The 17,598-nt window shown below is 42.1% G+C and overlaps 1 protein-coding gene across 1 annotated transcript in view; it reads right to left on the reverse strand.

Moving 5' to 3' along the window:
* LOC109310585 (neural-cadherin-like) overlaps positions 1 to 16,825 on the reverse strand; it is an 81,034-nt gene extending 64,209 nt beyond the window's left edge. Inside the window, exons 1-6 of the mRNA XM_019535823.1 lie at positions 16,627 to 16,825; positions 15,950 to 16,175; positions 13,953 to 14,157; positions 10,560 to 10,671; positions 9,002 to 9,251; positions 2,397 to 2,539 (exon numbers count right to left, since the gene is read on the reverse strand). Of these exons, the coding sequence (XP_019391368.1) occupies positions 2,397 to 2,539; positions 9,002 to 9,251; positions 10,560 to 10,671; positions 13,953 to 14,157; positions 15,950 to 16,175; positions 16,627 to 16,753 (1,063 nt within the window). The 5' untranslated portion in view covers positions 16,754 to 16,825. The remainder of the gene's footprint in view (positions 1 to 2,396; positions 2,540 to 9,001; positions 9,252 to 10,559; positions 10,672 to 13,952; positions 14,158 to 15,949; positions 16,176 to 16,626) is intronic.
* Between the last annotated feature and the right edge of the window lie 773 nt (positions 16,826 to 17,598).

Raw genomic sequence — 17,598 nt, forward strand, 5'->3', positions numbered from 1 at the left:
CCTTTAAAATATGTCCCTAAGATCCTGCAACTCTTTAGTGAGGTCAGGAATGGTTACCAGGAAGTCAGCACATTCAGGGTCAGGCCTCACATCTGCAGCAGTATCCTGCAGTCCATTTATCTTTTGGGCAAATCTTTTTGGAACATTTCTAGGCAAGTCTGAAATACATTCAGAAACTGCAACATTAATATTGCAAAAACAGTATTTGCATTGAAATTAAACTTTCATGCTAAGTGCGACTGTGACAGTGAAATGAAAAAAGGATGGATCTATGGCAGATCGCTTTCCTGTGTTGAGTTTCCTGAGCTCACAGTTCACAGACTGAGGAAAAATTCTGATTGCCACTAAAACAGATTAAATACAGTGTAACTTACAGAATTCAACAGAATTACTCCAGATTTAACTGATGTCACTGAAATCTCAAGTTGATCTTCCATTCCTAATTCAAAATATCCTTCTTTGTTTTCTCAAAAGGTAAATGTCAAACAAATCCGATTAATTTAAATGGATATGCCAGCTGTCTCAATGTGTGTTTTTTAATGAGATTGCTGGTGTTTCTCTTTGTTTGGTATTTCAAAATTATGTGACAGCGCTACAGGAATCACATAAATTGTTGCTGCAGAGTATGGGCCCAATTCTGCAAAACCTCCATCATATAAGTAATATTCTTTCATATAAGAAATCCTCCTGATTCAAATCAGACAACTCATGTGAGAAATAGTGTGCTGGGTTTTGGCTTAACTCCATAAATACATTTAGGTATGCATAATTATAACTTTTACAGAATTTTAAGTGCATGAAAAGGAGAGGGCTGAGATCTGATCCTGCCCTCAAATGCACAAGTGAACATTAATTCTTGACTTGTAAAAATCATTGGATATGTTTACTCATGCATGCACAGTAAGTGATTTGCCAAAAGCATGCCCATCAACATAGAAACTATCTAAAACCTCAGTGTTTTCCTCCAAAATTCAAATGAGTTAAAATGTTTTATTGAAAGAGCTGTGTTAAGAAATTGATCCCAGGTTGAATTTTTACATAACAAGATTCAGCACATAAACAGTTGTTATGAGAGATGTATAAATTCCCCAAGCACAAACGGTTATTCAACTTGAACAAGCACAAGAGCTATGCATGACATAAATAGAGCTTAGGCCCTCGGAGCAGGACATAACTGGGTTGTAAGTAAAGCACAGGTTTTATGCCAGCTCTCTTCATTTGCCACACCATGCCTGGTCCCCTTACGGGTACACTAACAGCTTTTTTCTATAGCACATATGTACATGGGCTGAAACTCAAGTGAAAGAGTAATGTTAGTATAGAGGACATTTAAGGCTGTAAGAACATTTTAAGTATAATACATAGTAGATATCTGATAAATAAAATTCTATCAGCAACACAATATTATGGACCATGCAGTCCTTACTCTTGCAAAAGTGCCATTACAAACAAGGTCACTAAGATTTTTGCCCAGGTAAGGACTATAAAGCAAAGCTTGAATCTACAAAATATGTATTTGTAGTAGGAGATATTAAGGCAGACAAGATAATGTAGTATCCTTCTCCACAGACCATAGCATTTATTATGCTTTGACACAATTGTGTGTGTGGAGATGAACACAAATTACCAAAGAAAACTACCACGTGTAAGTTAAGTCTATAAAACTTCCATGTGCTCCCAAAACCAGACTGAACACACTGCTCAGTCTGCTGGTGTACAAAAGCTGTTGATGGCTCCAGTCTTCAATATTACAACAGCACACACCCAACAACTACAGTATTGCTTAAAACTTCAGTGTGGCAATGCTATGAACACAATAGTAATACATAACTATTTCTCACAACTTTAAGACCAACATGAAACTTTAATCTTCTGCAAGTAGAGTCACTTCTCCCTGGAATCCTGTGTTACAGATAATGCCAATGACTATTCTCAGTGGCAAATGCAATCCCATACCAACATTTGAAATATCATTTTTAGCAATCTCAGTAGCTAAATATTCCACCCAGGTGGTGCGTATATATATATATATATATATATATATTTTTATCTCCTTAGCTAAATGCTTCAGGAAGTGGAACAACAGGAAAACAGCTTAAGTTAGCTTATTAGGTAATCATTCTCTCTACATTGATTAAAATCAGACAATGCATATATAACAAACAATAGCCTGGAAAATGATGCCTATTAGAACAGAATGAAGATGGAAGGAATTGTGACGGTAGAAGAGTTGCATCTGTTTTTTATTACATATTTTTTATTATCAGAGTAGTAACTTTGCAACAGCAGGTATCCTACTCACTTCTTATAGTTAAGACAGGATTCAAGGTACAGTACATGCAAACCACCAGAAACTCTTAAGACCATACAGTGCACAACAATAAAAAGTTTATTACCGTTCTGATGGTCAATAACAAAGTTTCCCTTTTGATTTCCTGCTTGAATGTCATAAGTCACATCATCTCCATCAGGGTCTATAGCATTTACTGTAGCAATCAATGTATTTGGACCTGCATCTTCAGAAACAAAACTTCTGTAGCTGATAAAAAGAAATTATAATCACATATTTACAAATGTTGATGAAAAGGTCTTATAAAATATATGTACAACTGAATGATGCTTCATTACATTATTTAATTATTATCTTTATAAAAGAATTAAGAGGTTTATAGTTTCATGAATAACGCAACTTTAGATGATGTGACGTTACTTTGTTAACCAACAAAACAATATGCTGATGAGACGTGCTATTTTGTCAATGAAACAATAAGGCTTCATATTTATCAAAGCAAATAATTAACAGGCTATTTCTGCCATTTCCTTCCATACCACTTTGGATTTCTTTTCTTTTCTTTTTTTCTGCATTTAATGTACAGCAAAATAAGAAAGCTTCATGAAGCCCAGGTAATTCAGTCATTCAAAACCATATCTTAACTTTGCACCAGAAAACTAAATGAACTATAAATGATAACTTTAAACATTAAATATGGAGACAGAGGAATTCAAATCATCAAGTTTACTCTCTAAAAAAGCAGACAGTGAAAATTAACAAAATGAAACAAGAGTGGCAGCTTTAAGTTTTTCATAATTGAGGTACAAAATAATAATAGGAAGAGATATCTCCAAACAAAATTTAAAGAAAGGATATCTTCATCGTCATTATTTGCAACTTCGCTTTAGTCCAACATAAAGCATAACATTGTCTGCAGAGTAGTGTCTTAAAGGAACTGATGTATAGGTGATTATGGTGAATGTATGCAACATACCATTACAGATAAAATCTGCATTAAGTTCATCTGCATTAGATTCAAGAATGCATGAGCATAAAAAAGAAAAACCAAATAAGAAGTTATCACCTGGAATGTACATGGAGTTAAACAGAACACCTTCTCAAAGGAACACAGCAGTGTGTCACAGGGCAGGGTCCTAGGAGCAGCCATGATCTCTCCTAGTGCCCCCTACCGTGCCAAGTTGGTATAAATGCACCCTCGTTCTCGCCTGCCACATCTTTGATGGTAAGAGTATTAAGGGAAGCTGCCTTTTGTCCTCCTTGGCACGCTACCCCTGACGTACTCCAGCCTGTGCCCCATCTATGGTGATTCTGTGCACTCCCGCCTCAAGGGCGACACGTGGTTCCTACCACCCCTAATACCACGCCCCAAGCCTCTCAGATGTACCGGACGTTGTCTTGTCAAAATCCCTTGCCGCGCCCTCATGGCACCCCCTTGCTTGTCTACTCTCGCCCGCGCCCTTGCAGACACCCTTTGGGCTCGTCTCAATAGCCCACCCTGGGGCCTTTCTCTGTGCTCCCTGAGGACGCTCTCCGGCCTTCGTTGCAGCCACGCCCTCACCGGGGCTCTCTCTCTCTCTCGCCCACGCCGGGGCCTTGCCCTGCGATTCCCTCCTGCACTGGGACCCGTGTGCACCCTCCCTGGGGCTTTTATTCCTGTGTGCGCCCTCCCTGGGGCTTAACACAAGCACCCTCTGGGCTTCTCACCGGTGCCTACTCTGGTGCTCCTCACAATTGGGGCTCAGGTGGCCGTAGCCGTGCCTGGCCCCCAAGGCACTGTGCCCCTTCTCAGGGCTGAGGTCACTGCACCCCCTCCTCGGGTCTATAACCCCACCGAGGCTCAGGTGGCCATAGCCGTGCCTGGCCCCCAGACCTGCCTTCTCGGGTCCTATGCCCCACTGGGGCTTTTCCCTCACAACACTGCCACACTGGGGCCGGGGTCAATACACCGCAAAACATGGTGCCCTTTCCAGCACCAGGAACCCCCACGCTATGGAGGAGCTCCTATGAGGCCTCCTCCAACCCCTACAGCCTCACCTGGTCCTCCAGTCTAACAACCAAAAGCAATAACATAAGCCAACTGGCTACAACTCAAAACTAAGCCTCCTGGCTAAATGCAAACTCTAGCCCTCTGGCTAAACCTCCCTCAAATCCCTACCAGGGCTTTCTCCTCCCAGTCCTCAAGCCGAAGCTGTTCAGGCCATCAAGCTTCTCTTAGGCTGCCTACTCTAGCAGAGCTCCTTCGATGTTAATGGGGAACTGCTTGCTTTGCCTCAGCCTAGGCTGTTTATATAGGCCAGGCCCTGCCCCCTTCTGGTCAGCTGACCGACTGCAGTTGCCCCAGCAACCGGCACCCATACCTTTCCTAGGAGCAGTCACTTCAGTGCCCTGTGACACAGTGGAAGACACTTCTGAGCTCTTCAAACAAGGAAAATACCTGCAATGTTTGACCTGACGGAAAATTGTTCTGTGACCCCAAGTCTGGCACTTTGTTTGACCCTACACAAGTCCATCGAACAGATACCTGAAAGGTTTCTGCGTGCCATAAGAAGTATGAAGTTCAATGTTTCAATGGAAGGTAAGGGGAAAAAATTAACCAAGAAACAAAAACAACTGCATTAAAAGTCCCAAAGCATGAGATTATCAAATTCCTCCCACAGCTACCCTCCATCACAGGAAGCTAAGTGGTTCGGGTTCCAAATTTCATTGGCCCTGAATGCCAGCTACAAAATACTAAGCACCACACACTCCAGAGTACAGACTGTTTTTCTCCAGAGTGGCCATTTTTGGGAGAAGAATTATGAACATCTGTACACTCATGGTTTCTCCTGAGAGAACATGGACTCTCCCTGGAGAAACTGAACATCTGTTCATAGCCAGTTCTGTAACAGCAAAATGACTGTGAAACTTTTGCTCCCAGATACAATAATCTGGCTGTATTGACTTGAGAAAACTGTATGCATCCAGACAGCAGAAGCTGGTTCCATGCAAATCTCCCTACGGATAAAATAGATCCAGAGACCACTAAGTAAAAAGAGAAATTAAAAATAATTAAAACAACATTAAAATAATGCTTACTTTTTAATATATTCTGTAGTAAAACTTGAATGTTAAACTTTTTTTTCTTTGACTTTTGCTAAGTTTGCATTCTGATTCCAGTTTGTTGATAATTAAAACATGACTACTGGCATTCATTATCTAACAAAAACAGGTACCAAAACCTTTGTTTTTAAAGTAGTAATGCATGAAGCCAAAGACACTTGTGCTCCACAACTATGTATAAGGAATAAACAAGCTAACAGATTGGTATGTCTGCCTTGGAAGTGTCAATTTAACAGCTTTGAATATTATCAAAAGATGTGCGTTTGTAAGAGTTGCAGAATTTAAGAGTAGCAACATCTGGACATGCATAGAGCACCACTAACAATTTTGCATTATAAATGTTAGGTCTTTCCAAACTACCTCAAGAATATTTAGTTGCATCTCAGCTGGTGGCTTGCTAGAAGGAAGGAAAGTAGGAATTTTTTTATTCCTTTATATAATATAAGGAATGTCAGGAAACCTTGAAGTTTTGTTCAACCTTGAAGTTGTGCAGGTTTATACGAGCTGATTTCTAACTGTGCAAACTTGGTACTCCTGAAATCCCTTCCTGAGCTTTGCTCAGAGCAACTTCTACTTTTAAGTTGATAAATGAAAATCAGAAGGTAACAGTGGGAAACTGGGACTTCCACAGGAATCTGTCACTTGAATGTAAAGGCATTCTGCTTCTGACACAACTTCAGACACTTCTAAAACCCAAGCTTTGAAGAGAAAAAGCCTAGAGCATGTAATCTGTATTTGTGGAGGAAGTGACCGAGAAGAAACACATTCCACTTATCTATTGTATACGTTTATCCTGTGACTTCTTCTCTAATACAGTAGTCATTTAAGACTGTCACTTACTAAGCATTTTGCTTTAGCAATTCAGTAAAACTGGGGTGCAAGAATTTTACTAAAGCCTAAAGTTTTACCAAAGTCTAAACCATTTATTTGCCGATTGTTGTCAATTTAAGTTAGTCAACAAATTGTACAGTTAAGAATCAGTTTAGATATAGCAATGGTTGGAGTCTATGCCAATACAGTATTCATTTACTTACAGACTAATGATGAAGACCTATAATCAAAAAGCCCATTACAATGTTACAATGTTACCAATGAACAGCTAGAAGATGATTAACTTGTCAGACAGTCTCGAAATTATACACGGTGGGTAGTATGTACGTCTGCATTTCTATACAAATCACTTCACACCATGAAAAGAAAAAACAAACTTGCAAAATTTCTGCCTTCCTCCCAAACATGAATCAATTAATTCTTTTTTGCAAAATGTATAAAATTTTAATGTTTTGCTGTAAGTGAGGACTCAATCCTGTTTCCCTACAAGCTTCATCAGCAGCATATCTCAAAAGAATCCTGAAATCCTGGTATACATCCAGAAAAAGTTCTCTTCTAATTTTGGATCTGATCCTAGCTCATAATCCCAAATGAGGATTTGGATATATGAATGAAGATCTCAAAACCAAAAACTAGGGGTGCTCTGATAAAGATTTTCTTGGCCAACACTGATAGCTGATTATTAGCCAACCATATCGGCTGATACCAATCCAATAGCTGATCTACAGGAATGCACACAGGCAGCTTAGAGAGCAGCATCCTGCTGGTAAATCTGCAAAGGGGAAGGGGTGTGAGGGAGAGAAGGGGCATGGGGGCAGAGGCAGGGGCAAGCACTGCACAGCCAGGGTGGTGAATGTGACCCCAGGTTGGGGAATGGGACAGAGCCACAGGCACCTCATCCAAGAGGCACTAGGGAATGGGGAGGGGGGACAGCTCCCCACTACTGTGCACATCCCTGGGGGGGCATGGGGGGCATGTGCCCCTCTGGACTTGTGCTCAGGGTGAGTGCAAGCTGTCCACTGCAGGCTCAGGGCCAGGGGCTGTGGCTGGCCTCTTCCCAGTGAAGAAGCTGGGCTGGGAGTGGACGGGGGCAGCGGTGGCACTGAAAGGGGTGGTTACAGGGGGCTACAAGGAATTTGGGAACCCTGCGCTGGCCACAGGGAGGACTTGGGGAGCTAGAGCCACCCCAAAGAAAAGGCAGCAGAGCAGAGTGCCCCAAGCAGGGGTGATGCTATAGGGGGAGTTTGTAGAGCTATGGGCACCCCAAAATTCCCTGTAACCCCCCTGTAGTAACCCCTTCCAGAGCTGCCACCACTGCTCACCCACGTAGCTGAGCCCACCCCACCTCTGCCCACCCTGCTTCCAGCCCCCTGCTAGGAAGAGGCCACCACAGCCTTTAGTCCCAAGCCTGCAGCCCACTTTCACCCTGTGCACAAATCCAAGGCCTCCCCCAGGGGTGCATGCAGTGGCAGAGAGCCACCACCCCTCCCCACCTCCTGCAGCTCCATCCTGCGCCCCACTGCAGGGTCACATTCACTGTCCTATATGGGCAACATCTGCCTCTGCCCCGCTCCCTCTCTGTGGGGGCCTCAATCTGCCCCTTTCCTCCCCCACGCCCTTTCCTCACCACAGACTTACTGGCATGGTGCTGCTCTCCATGCAGCCAGGCTGCATTCCAGCATGTAGAAGTTAATCAGTGACATTATCAGCTACACCAGGCAAAAAAAGTCAATAGCCAATAATGTTAATTTTCCTTTTATCAGTGCCAATCCAATTTGCAACCAATATATCTGTGTACCTCTGCCAAAAACCACAGCTGGAGGTATTACAGAATCCCTTTTCCAAAGAATTTGTACTTTTAAACAATCAACTTTTTTTACCTTTTGAAGTAGCTATCCTACTAAGTATCCTACGGACTTTCAGGACCAGGTTCTGGGAGAAGGTATAAATTTCTCAGTTGGGCCCCATTAGACCCAATTTCACCACTTACCATTGTGTGAGAGAATGTAAAGGATTAAATTTTGATGATTGGCACAAAGAGCTGGAAGATGATGCAAGCAAGAAGCAGCCAACTTTAAAGTAAGTATTCACATACTACTCTTAGTTGCTTTTTCTGCATCACCTATCTCCTCTGGCCCCTTTGTTCATGTTTATACTAGTTCTGTGGTGCAGCCAAGCAGGTGTCATTGAGAAGCATACCTGCTCCACAGGAACTAAATCTGGAAATGAGGCAGTGAAGCTGCTACAAGGGTACCCCCTGCTATTTTAAAGAGTGATGTAGATAGAGATTTCAAAAGTGGTGATGAAGAGCATCCTCTGGATAGCTTTCCTGTCTCATTTTGACATCTGGCACATGGAGAGTGGAAGCAGGGGGACAGGTGTGCTTCTTGATACGAATGTGCCATTTATCTGTGTTACAAACGGTAGAATCTCTTCAATCGAATGGACTAAGTACAAAAGATTATATATGCAAGAGTGATCTAATTTAAGAGAATGAAACTCTGCAGGATGCCAAATAAATTTTGGGGGAGTGCAAAAGAAATACTACCAGTAGGTGCAAGTTATGCCAAATCAGACTCTCTAAACCTGACTTTTCAGACTCAAAAATGAATGCGTCACAAAGTCCCCTGAAACTAGCTTTACATTTTATGAATTAAGAACCAAATATAAGGTCTCATTTTACTGGTGAGGATGAAAGGGTCTGGCCCTCTATGCACATCTCAATTGGATTATTAATACAAGAGACAAGAGTAAAAAGAAAATATCTTATATATTTACATTGCCTGGGAAAATTCAGGTGCTTCATCATTCACATTTGAAACATGGATCCTAACAGTTGCTGTGCCAGTCTTTGGCTCTTCCCCTTTATCTACAGCCATTATTATAAACTCATAAAGATGGTTGGGTCGCTCATAGTCCAACTGTTCTGCTGGAAAGATAGTACCCTCTGAAGAAATACTAAACTCTGGACTCAATGTGTAATACAGTATTTCAGCATTTTCTTCCGAATCACAGTCGCTGGCTGCCACTAGTAAAACAGAAGGAAAAAAGATAGTTTCTAAATCAAAGTTTATGAATTAGATTGTTAAAAACTTATATAAAAAAGTAACAAATGGCATTAACACAGTAATAACTTTGCCTTAAAATGTAACAGTTGAAAGAATTCCTTAAAAAAAATCCACAGGATATAATGTTTCTATAATGACTGACTATACTTCAAAAGCTATGAAGACAAGAATCTCCATAAGTGCTGTATCAAAAGAAGATATTCAATTCTCTGAGTAGTTGCAGCTATTGAATCATGTTAGGCTTTCTCTTCATTAAAGAGCCCTCTTATCAGAAATCTTTCCTCTGTATGCATACTTATAATCTTATGCCCACCTGATTTGTACTACCCAAATTAACTGTCCCCATAATCCCTGATCCATCAAATACATGATTAACTTTACACAAGCAGTCCCCTGAGTTCAACTGGACTTCTCATGCATGTCAAATTAAGCATGTATTTGAGCGTTTGCCAGCTAAGCCTCACAATCTGCAAAAATACAGCGAAACCCAAAACAACATTATCAGAAGACTGCAAAATTCTATTACTCAATATTCTGAGTTTCAGTTTTCAATATTCTGCTAGTAATTTACTAATTTAATCTGTGTGCATACTTTTGCAAACCAAAGGAAAAAGTAAATAAAAGAATACTCTTAAATCCTTATGCAACTGTTTGTGTTTGGTGTAAATTTGTTTTACTACTTGACTACTAATTTTTCCAGAAGCATCTCGATTATATTATTTTGCCATTTCACATTTTTCAAAGAGGTGCATATCCTCATTCTAAACAATAAATCTAGTAAGGTCCAAATTTTGCTCAAATACTCACAACACACAAGGCCCCAAGTACAGCAGAACTACTGTATATTTCAGTGAACTATACTGGGGCAAAGAAAAACAGTGGACATCCCACAAAGAGGCTCTTTGCAGAACACATGGATGTTTCAGTGGTGCTACTGGCCAAATTCATTGCCATCCCTCAGAAAATGGGATATAGGAACTATATGGCTACTGCAATTCCATGGCTGCAGCAGCAACCGCATTTGCAATGCCCTACAGTTTCTCATAGAAAAAAATTGTTTCTTTCCTTCCTCTTCTCTCCATTTAACTTCTTTGAGCTATACATACAGGGGCACGGCCCCACGACCCAAACCTACAGTATGCCAATTGCCACCTCAGAGTTATGAATACCCTCAAACTGGTAACTTGTGCTTCCAAGGGAAAATTCTAATTACGAGCAGAAAACAATACTGCTACTGAGGATAATAAATAGCTTTCAAAAGTGCTTACCTTGCAGAAGTGCAGTTGTCATAGTAACTGTTTCAGGAACATTATCTTTGTTATAGATTGACTGTTGGAATTCTGGGGCACAATCATTCACATCTCTGATTACAACCAAAACCTGAATGGAAAAGATGAAAGCATTAAGTAGTATCAGAGTGGATCAGGGCAATGCCTTCATCAGCATAGATATATCTGATGCAAGGATTGTCTAAAAATAATCATCTTCGAGGATGCAGAAGCTATAGCCCATAGGAAAAGCGGATTTCATTATACTGCTCTTTTCTAGCTGAGAACTGTTCTTTATATCAGGCAGATTCCCACACAATAGCAGTTGTCTAATCCCAAAATTCTTCTACAGCAATATTTTTTTATTTTTCTCATTTTTTGTTTTCTTAGCCCTCTCCAAACTTGCAATATTTTTTATTATGTCTACCTGCCAATACTAAAACTGTCAATTATCATTCATTATCAGCATGAATGTGGCTGAGACCAGATTTTGAATTTAACTACACTTACTCCACTGAAGGTAGCTAGACCAATGCAAATACAGACTTGCTCCTAACCTTATTTTAAAATATTTTCATTCCCTTTGGTCAATATTATGGCTCAGGAATACATCTACCCCACAGAGACAGTGAGATGCTGTATAAACCAGGCTACATGGAGCTGTGTGCTGTTATAAACTAGACTGCTTCCAATACTTAGGTTAGCTGGACTGTATCTATGTTATGTTACTGTCTATAGTGTAGACCAGGGATGTAAATATCATTTAAAATATTATCTGTTTAACCTCCTTCAATTATGTCAGTTAAATTGTTAACCGACAGATCACACCTAGTTTAGAGACAGCCAGCATGAACAGTCCCGACCCTTTATGTCTTCACCATGCGCCCAGCACTGTGCGGGCCCCAGGTCACTGGTGGGAAGCCATGGGCAGGGGGCAGCAGGCACAGCTGCACCACTGGGGGATGGTGCCCAGCTGCACAGAGCCATGGCTTCCCCTCACCTTCATGAGCAGGGACTGGGGATGCAGATAGAGCCTGAGTTGTAGACCTCTCCTTTGCCCAGATCCTGATACCATTGGGAGGGAGCGGAGAGGAGGGAGGTGGCGGGACCCCACAGGGGTCAGATGGCACCCTCCTGCCACAGCTATAAGGCTCCCGGCCCCACAGTGGGTGCCTGACCCCCTGCAGTAGCAGGGCCTGGGCAGGGCAGCAGGATCCCTGTGCCTCCCACTGTACTTGTGCTGCCACAGCCTGGACCTGGAAGGCTCCTCCGCACTGCTGGGCCATACCCTCCCCAGCTTGCCCTGGGAGGAGGAGGGTCTGGTCCCAGTGGGGTGGCCTCCACCAGGCGTGCCGCATCCTTCCCCTCCCACCCATGGTGCTGGGGTTGTGTGGGGCCTTGCCCAGCCCTGAGGTGGGGCTGAGTGGGCAGCTGGCTTGGCTCAAAGAGGTGCCACAGCAGCTGGAGTGGGCAGCGCTGGGTCTGAGGGGTTGTGGCCAGCCCCTTCTGTGGTGAGCACAGCCCCAGGGCATTCCTGAGGGACAGCGGTGCAGCAGCTACTACTGCAGTTTCCCCTGGGATCCCTGCTGATCCACTACACAGCTAAGACATCTCACTGCTGTTGTGGGAAGGCCCTGCCTGACCCCTGTGTGCACCCTGGGATCTTCCTCCCTCCCTCCTTCCCCTTGGCAGTGGGATCTGGGCACAGGAAAGGTTCAGCTCCATCTGCAGCCCCAGCCCCTGCTCATGGGGGTGAAGAAAAGCTGCAGCTCTGCAGCTGGGCACCACCCCCAGCGACTCAGCCATGCCCACTGCCCCCTGCCCGTGGCTCTCCACCAGTGGCCTGGTTCCCACACAGCACTGGGTACACAGTGAAGACATAAGGGGCCAGGGCCATTCCTGCCAGAGGTCACTAAACAGTAAGCAGTAAACGGTATAAATATGTAATTTAACCATGTAACTGTTCACATCCCTAGCGTAGATATATCTTCAGACATACTCTCAAATGCATCTGAGATGCAGGGTAGCACTGGCTTTGGTGAATACCAGTACCTTTGCTTGTGGTACTAGAAATACCTCTTTTACAATCTTGCTTGGTTATCGCTACCTGGCATTGCATTACTCCTTGTAGACAGATCTATAGTCTTTCTCCGATTTAGAACAGCACAACTCAGAAATAATTTTACAATGAGCAAGTTGTGCCACTGTTAAAAAGTTTTAAGTAAAACTGCAATAAGTAGATGTGCCTGCAAAGTAACCTTCCTGGCCTTCTTCAAATCCCACCTTCCCACTTTATAAATCTTCTTTCATTAGACAAAACAGCAACTATCAATGATGATTATCCACTGCTCGTGTGCTATGGCAACAACTTGTTATGCTAATGTGACAGGCTAGCCAGTAGTGATTTGGCCCACGGGTTTTAAAAGGGTAAAAAATGATTGGAGGGCTTGGGATTCCCTTTCCTCACCAACCAGGCCCTAGAGATGGGGAAGGATTTGCCCCATCCCCATGGCCCAGGTAGAGAAACTAGACCTGAATTAAGACTCACCCTCCATGTCCCCAGATTGGCCCCTCTAGCCACCTGGAGGGGGATAAAAGGGGCACTGCAGCTGACTTGGGGAGAGACCAGTGAGGGATGATGAAGAAGGAGCTCTGAAGAGTTGCCCCAGAAGAGCCCGGGGAGCAGGACCTGCAGGCGGCAGTTGAGCTCTCAGCAGCGCAGCACGCGGCCGGCAGAAAAGGGTCCCCACTGGGCTCCAGGATCCCCAGGAAGAGGCTGGGCAGCACAGAGTGTGACCTGCAGGAGAGGTTCCCTACCCAGCTCCAGCAAAAGACTGTGCGACATGGCATGTGGCCAACCCAGGAGGCTTCCAGCTCAGCTTCCAGTTTCCCCAGCAAGATGCTGGGCAGCATGGTGTGCAGCCAACCCAAGAGGCTCCCAGCCCAGCTTGTAGTTCCTCCAGCAAGAGGCAGGCAGCTCAATGTAAGGCGTGGGGCTCCCAGAAAATCAAAACCAACCCCAGCACTTGTGGCTGAGTGGGAGAGTTTCTACCTCCCAGGTGGGAGACTTGAACTCAAGTCCTGGCTGGGTCAAGTTGGGGTGAGTGAAGTGTCAGGGGGAAATATTCTTGTCAGAGTGGAAAGGGTCATTATATTTCCCCTCTTCCCCCCTCCCAGGTGTCTATGCCCTATATCTTGCTGTTATCCTGCATCTCATATTTTGTCAGCCAGTATCTTCTGTTGTGTCTGTTTGCACCTCATATTTTGTCAAACCTGTCTGCTGCCACGGCACCCTGGTTAGGTATCACTGCTATAAGAAATCTAGACTAACTTGGAGAAGTAGCAGGAAAATTAGAAAAACTGATAGAAAAAGAAGAATGGCAGAGTGTTTACCTCAACTGCACTGCTAAATTGTTCCTGACTTTCTGTTGCTCTAACCAGAAGAAGGTACTGGTGTTGATCGCTCTCGTAATCGACACTCCGAGTCAAGCTGATTTCTCCTGCTGCTGGGTGGATGCTAAATAGGCCACTAGGATTAGTGAGTAAGCTGTAGCTCAGGGATTCATTTTGGTAGGACAAAGCAGAAATGGTAAGAAACCTGGATGAAAATTAAGCAAAGTGAAAAAAAAGGAAAAAAGAAACTGGCAAAGAGAAAAGTCATCAAATTAAAGTGATTACTTTCCTCTTTGAAGTTCTTAAAAAAATAACTTCTTATAAATCTCCTATATTTGTTTGTCTAATTTTATTATTTGAAACAGGAAAATATACAATATAGTAAAATTGCAAACTCAGTCATGAAGACTGAATGGAAGCGGAATTAACTGGAGTCTATGAGAATTTTACCTTAAAAACCATGGAATTTGCCCCTAAAAATGGAAAAAAAAATACATCACTTAGACATATGCTGTCTGATCATATAGAACATGCCTTATGGAAATTCCTTCAGACTCCCACCATCACGCAGAATTAAATAGAGAAGATGACAGCTTAAATTAGTATTTTCTTCCTGCACCTTTTTATATTGCTGGTCAGAACTTCTGAAGTTGATACTGTATTTGAAATGCTGATATTGTCAAAGGCTGTTTCAGATCTTTTTTATGGTATTTATTATTTGTATTCTATAGTAATCAAGAATCCTAATCATGAACCAAGATTCCACTGTGCAAAATACCTAGCCAATTTATCCTATTTAATATAGGATGAATAGGCCTGCAGGGTTCTACAATAATCTGTATTAGTAATATTTATTATTGTACAATGATAGATTGCTTTCAATAGGGGGCATTTCTACAGCAATGGCCTCTGTCATGTTATAATCTGATTACAATCAAGATGAAATGGGTCATTCCTTCTGCAAACTGCTGGGGAATATGACAAATTGGCTGCCTAGCTGGCTAGTATCCTCTTAACTCTGAAAATATTTTTGAGTGCTCAGAAAAAAAATTGTTACAAAATCCTTCTTATGTTTAGCTCAAGCCTTGACTGAATCCAAGATGGCAGGCATGAAATGCTCTGCTAGAATTCCACAGTTCTTCTAATACCAGAACAGAGAAAGATTTCTATCCATCCAACTTTTAAAGCAAACACACACACAACATCAGTTGGTATCATTACACTCAGAAAGAATGTAGCTATATCCATGTTGAAAAATGTAATAAAAATAATAGAATTGGAATACTATATCTGTTACAATACAACATATCAGCTTAAAAATCAACAGATGTGTCGATCCATTTTGGGTATAAGCTGTCTGAAACATTACAGCAAGTCAGTGAGGATGGTGGGATGGAAGCGAAGGTAGAATTTATCTCACCATATCTAACAGCATTTTCTAGCCCCGTAAAAGGTTCTGCATTATTGTACTCAATTTTTGGTCACACCTATCAGAATGGCACAATGAACCCATCCAAAATCAAATGATCAGCCTTTGTGGCATCTTCCTTTTTGCTTAGTTTTTTGTTGCAACTAATAAAAGCAGCAAACATAACGACTGCTTCTAGTTTTCATATGATGTAACTGATTTTCTTCTAAATGTTGACAAATTTCCTGAAGTGGAAGAGTACACACAACAGGATATTTTCCTTCCCTTCTTAATGCTTCAATTGTTAAGGACAATGGTTTAAAAATTATGGTATATGCAATGTCCACTACCTGCTATTATCAACATACTTTTAAATGCAAACGTTTTACCCTTCCTCATCACTATTTGAAATAAAATGACGGCTGAAAAGTACACCCACTATATCTTAGATACCTTTTCCATTGAGTAATAACCACTCATATCAATTGCAATCTGCCAATTCCATAAATACTTTGGGATAATAGTATCACAGTTAAGCTAGGAAGCCTTGTTATGATTTGTATGGAGGTGCTTTTAAACTGCTACTTACACTTTTCCCTGTGGAAAGTTTTCAGGAACATTAGCAACATATGATATGTTGGTAAACTGCGGTGGTCGAAGCCCAGCAATCACAGAAATAGAGGCAGGAGATCCTTTGTTACCAAGTTTATCTGCTGCTAACACTGTCAGGAGGTACTCTCTGTCCTTTACAAGTGGCAATCCTGTTGTTTTAATCCAGCCAGTGTCCTTCTCAACAATAAATCTGTCTTCTCCACCTAAAATACATTTATATATAGATATACACATATATACACACACAAATCCTGAAATCATGACCAGCAACCACTTTTTACGGAATGTACTGAAAGAGGTGGAAGGCCCATGAAGTTCATATACATTTAAAAATAATATAAAAATCCATCTAAAACTTGCTTTCGTAATTACTGTTCTAAGGTAGAGATTTTTCTGCAAGGATATCACTAGGTGTGATATTATACTTCACTACTTTGGTATATGGGTCCTAAAAAGAAATGAATATTCTATTAGTCAAATACAGGAAGTTTATTTTCACTCATCCTTTACTACCAATATGGGAAAAACTCTCACTAGAGGCATACAAACAAATTCACCTCTGAGGATAAACAGTACTACAACTACTCCTGTTAAGTATAGAAGGAAAAAAACCAAGAGTGTTAAATTTTTGCAAATGCACGTGTTTTAACTTACCTTCGAGGAGAAAGTATTCTACAGCTCCATGGACTCCTTCATCTCTATCCACAGCAAGAAGCTTATATACTGGTGTTCCTGCTGCAGCTTTAGGAGACACCACAGCCAAGAATGGGAATGGCTCCATGGCCCATTCAGGTGCATTGTCATTCACATCTGTCACAGTAACTTCTAAACGCAGCAAGTACCAATCCTTTCCTGACAGTTAACAAAAAAATAAAGACATGCTTAGCCAGCTGCTTACAAACACTTAAAATAGAATTTCTAAAATCTGTTCAGAGAGGATCTAGTATAATTGAAAGAAATACTTGTAGAAAACTCAATTTCATAGTTAATAAGATGCAGATGTTCTTCTGCTGCACTTAAAAGGAACTATTTTGTAAGTAGGGACCTACCAAATTCACAATTTCACATTTTTTGCAGAAACTAAAAATACAATCAGTTGCTGCAAAAAAAATGTGAAAATCAGCAGCTGGGGTGGGGAAGAGTGTAAAGCAAGGGGGGAAAGAAGAGGGAGGTGGGGAAAGATTTTCATAGTGGAATGCAATGGGCCCCATGATTCTGACTGGCCAAGGGGCCTGTGGCAGTGCACCTTTGGGTGCTCGCCACTTTAAGGGCTGGAGGCAGACACCCAGCAGGTGCCTGATTAGGGCGGCCATTTTAAGACCCAGTTGATATAGGGTGAGGCAGCAGTTTTCTGCCAGTAGCTGAGAGAGAAACATCAGCCGGCTGAGCTATGGCTGAGAAACAAAGAGTATGCTCATGTGGCCAGGTTCTACAAACACGAGACAAGGAAAGCTAAGGCACCCATGGAGGTCAAGCTGGCAACTGAAAATAAAGACAACAAAAAATCGTTCAACAGGTACATAGGGAACACGAAAAAAAAAAAAATCAAGCTCCACTGTGGCACCCCTATGGAACACAGAGGGGAAGCCCACAGTTGACCCCCATAAAAAGGCAGAGCTCCTCAAC

The sequence above is a fragment of the Crocodylus porosus genome, unplaced genomic scaffold (genome assembly GCF_001723895.1).
Source record: "Crocodylus porosus isolate Cpor-Errol unplaced genomic scaffold, CroPor_comp1, whole genome shotgun sequence".
Classification (NCBI taxonomy): Eukaryota; Metazoa; Chordata; order Crocodylia; family Crocodylidae; genus Crocodylus; species Crocodylus porosus.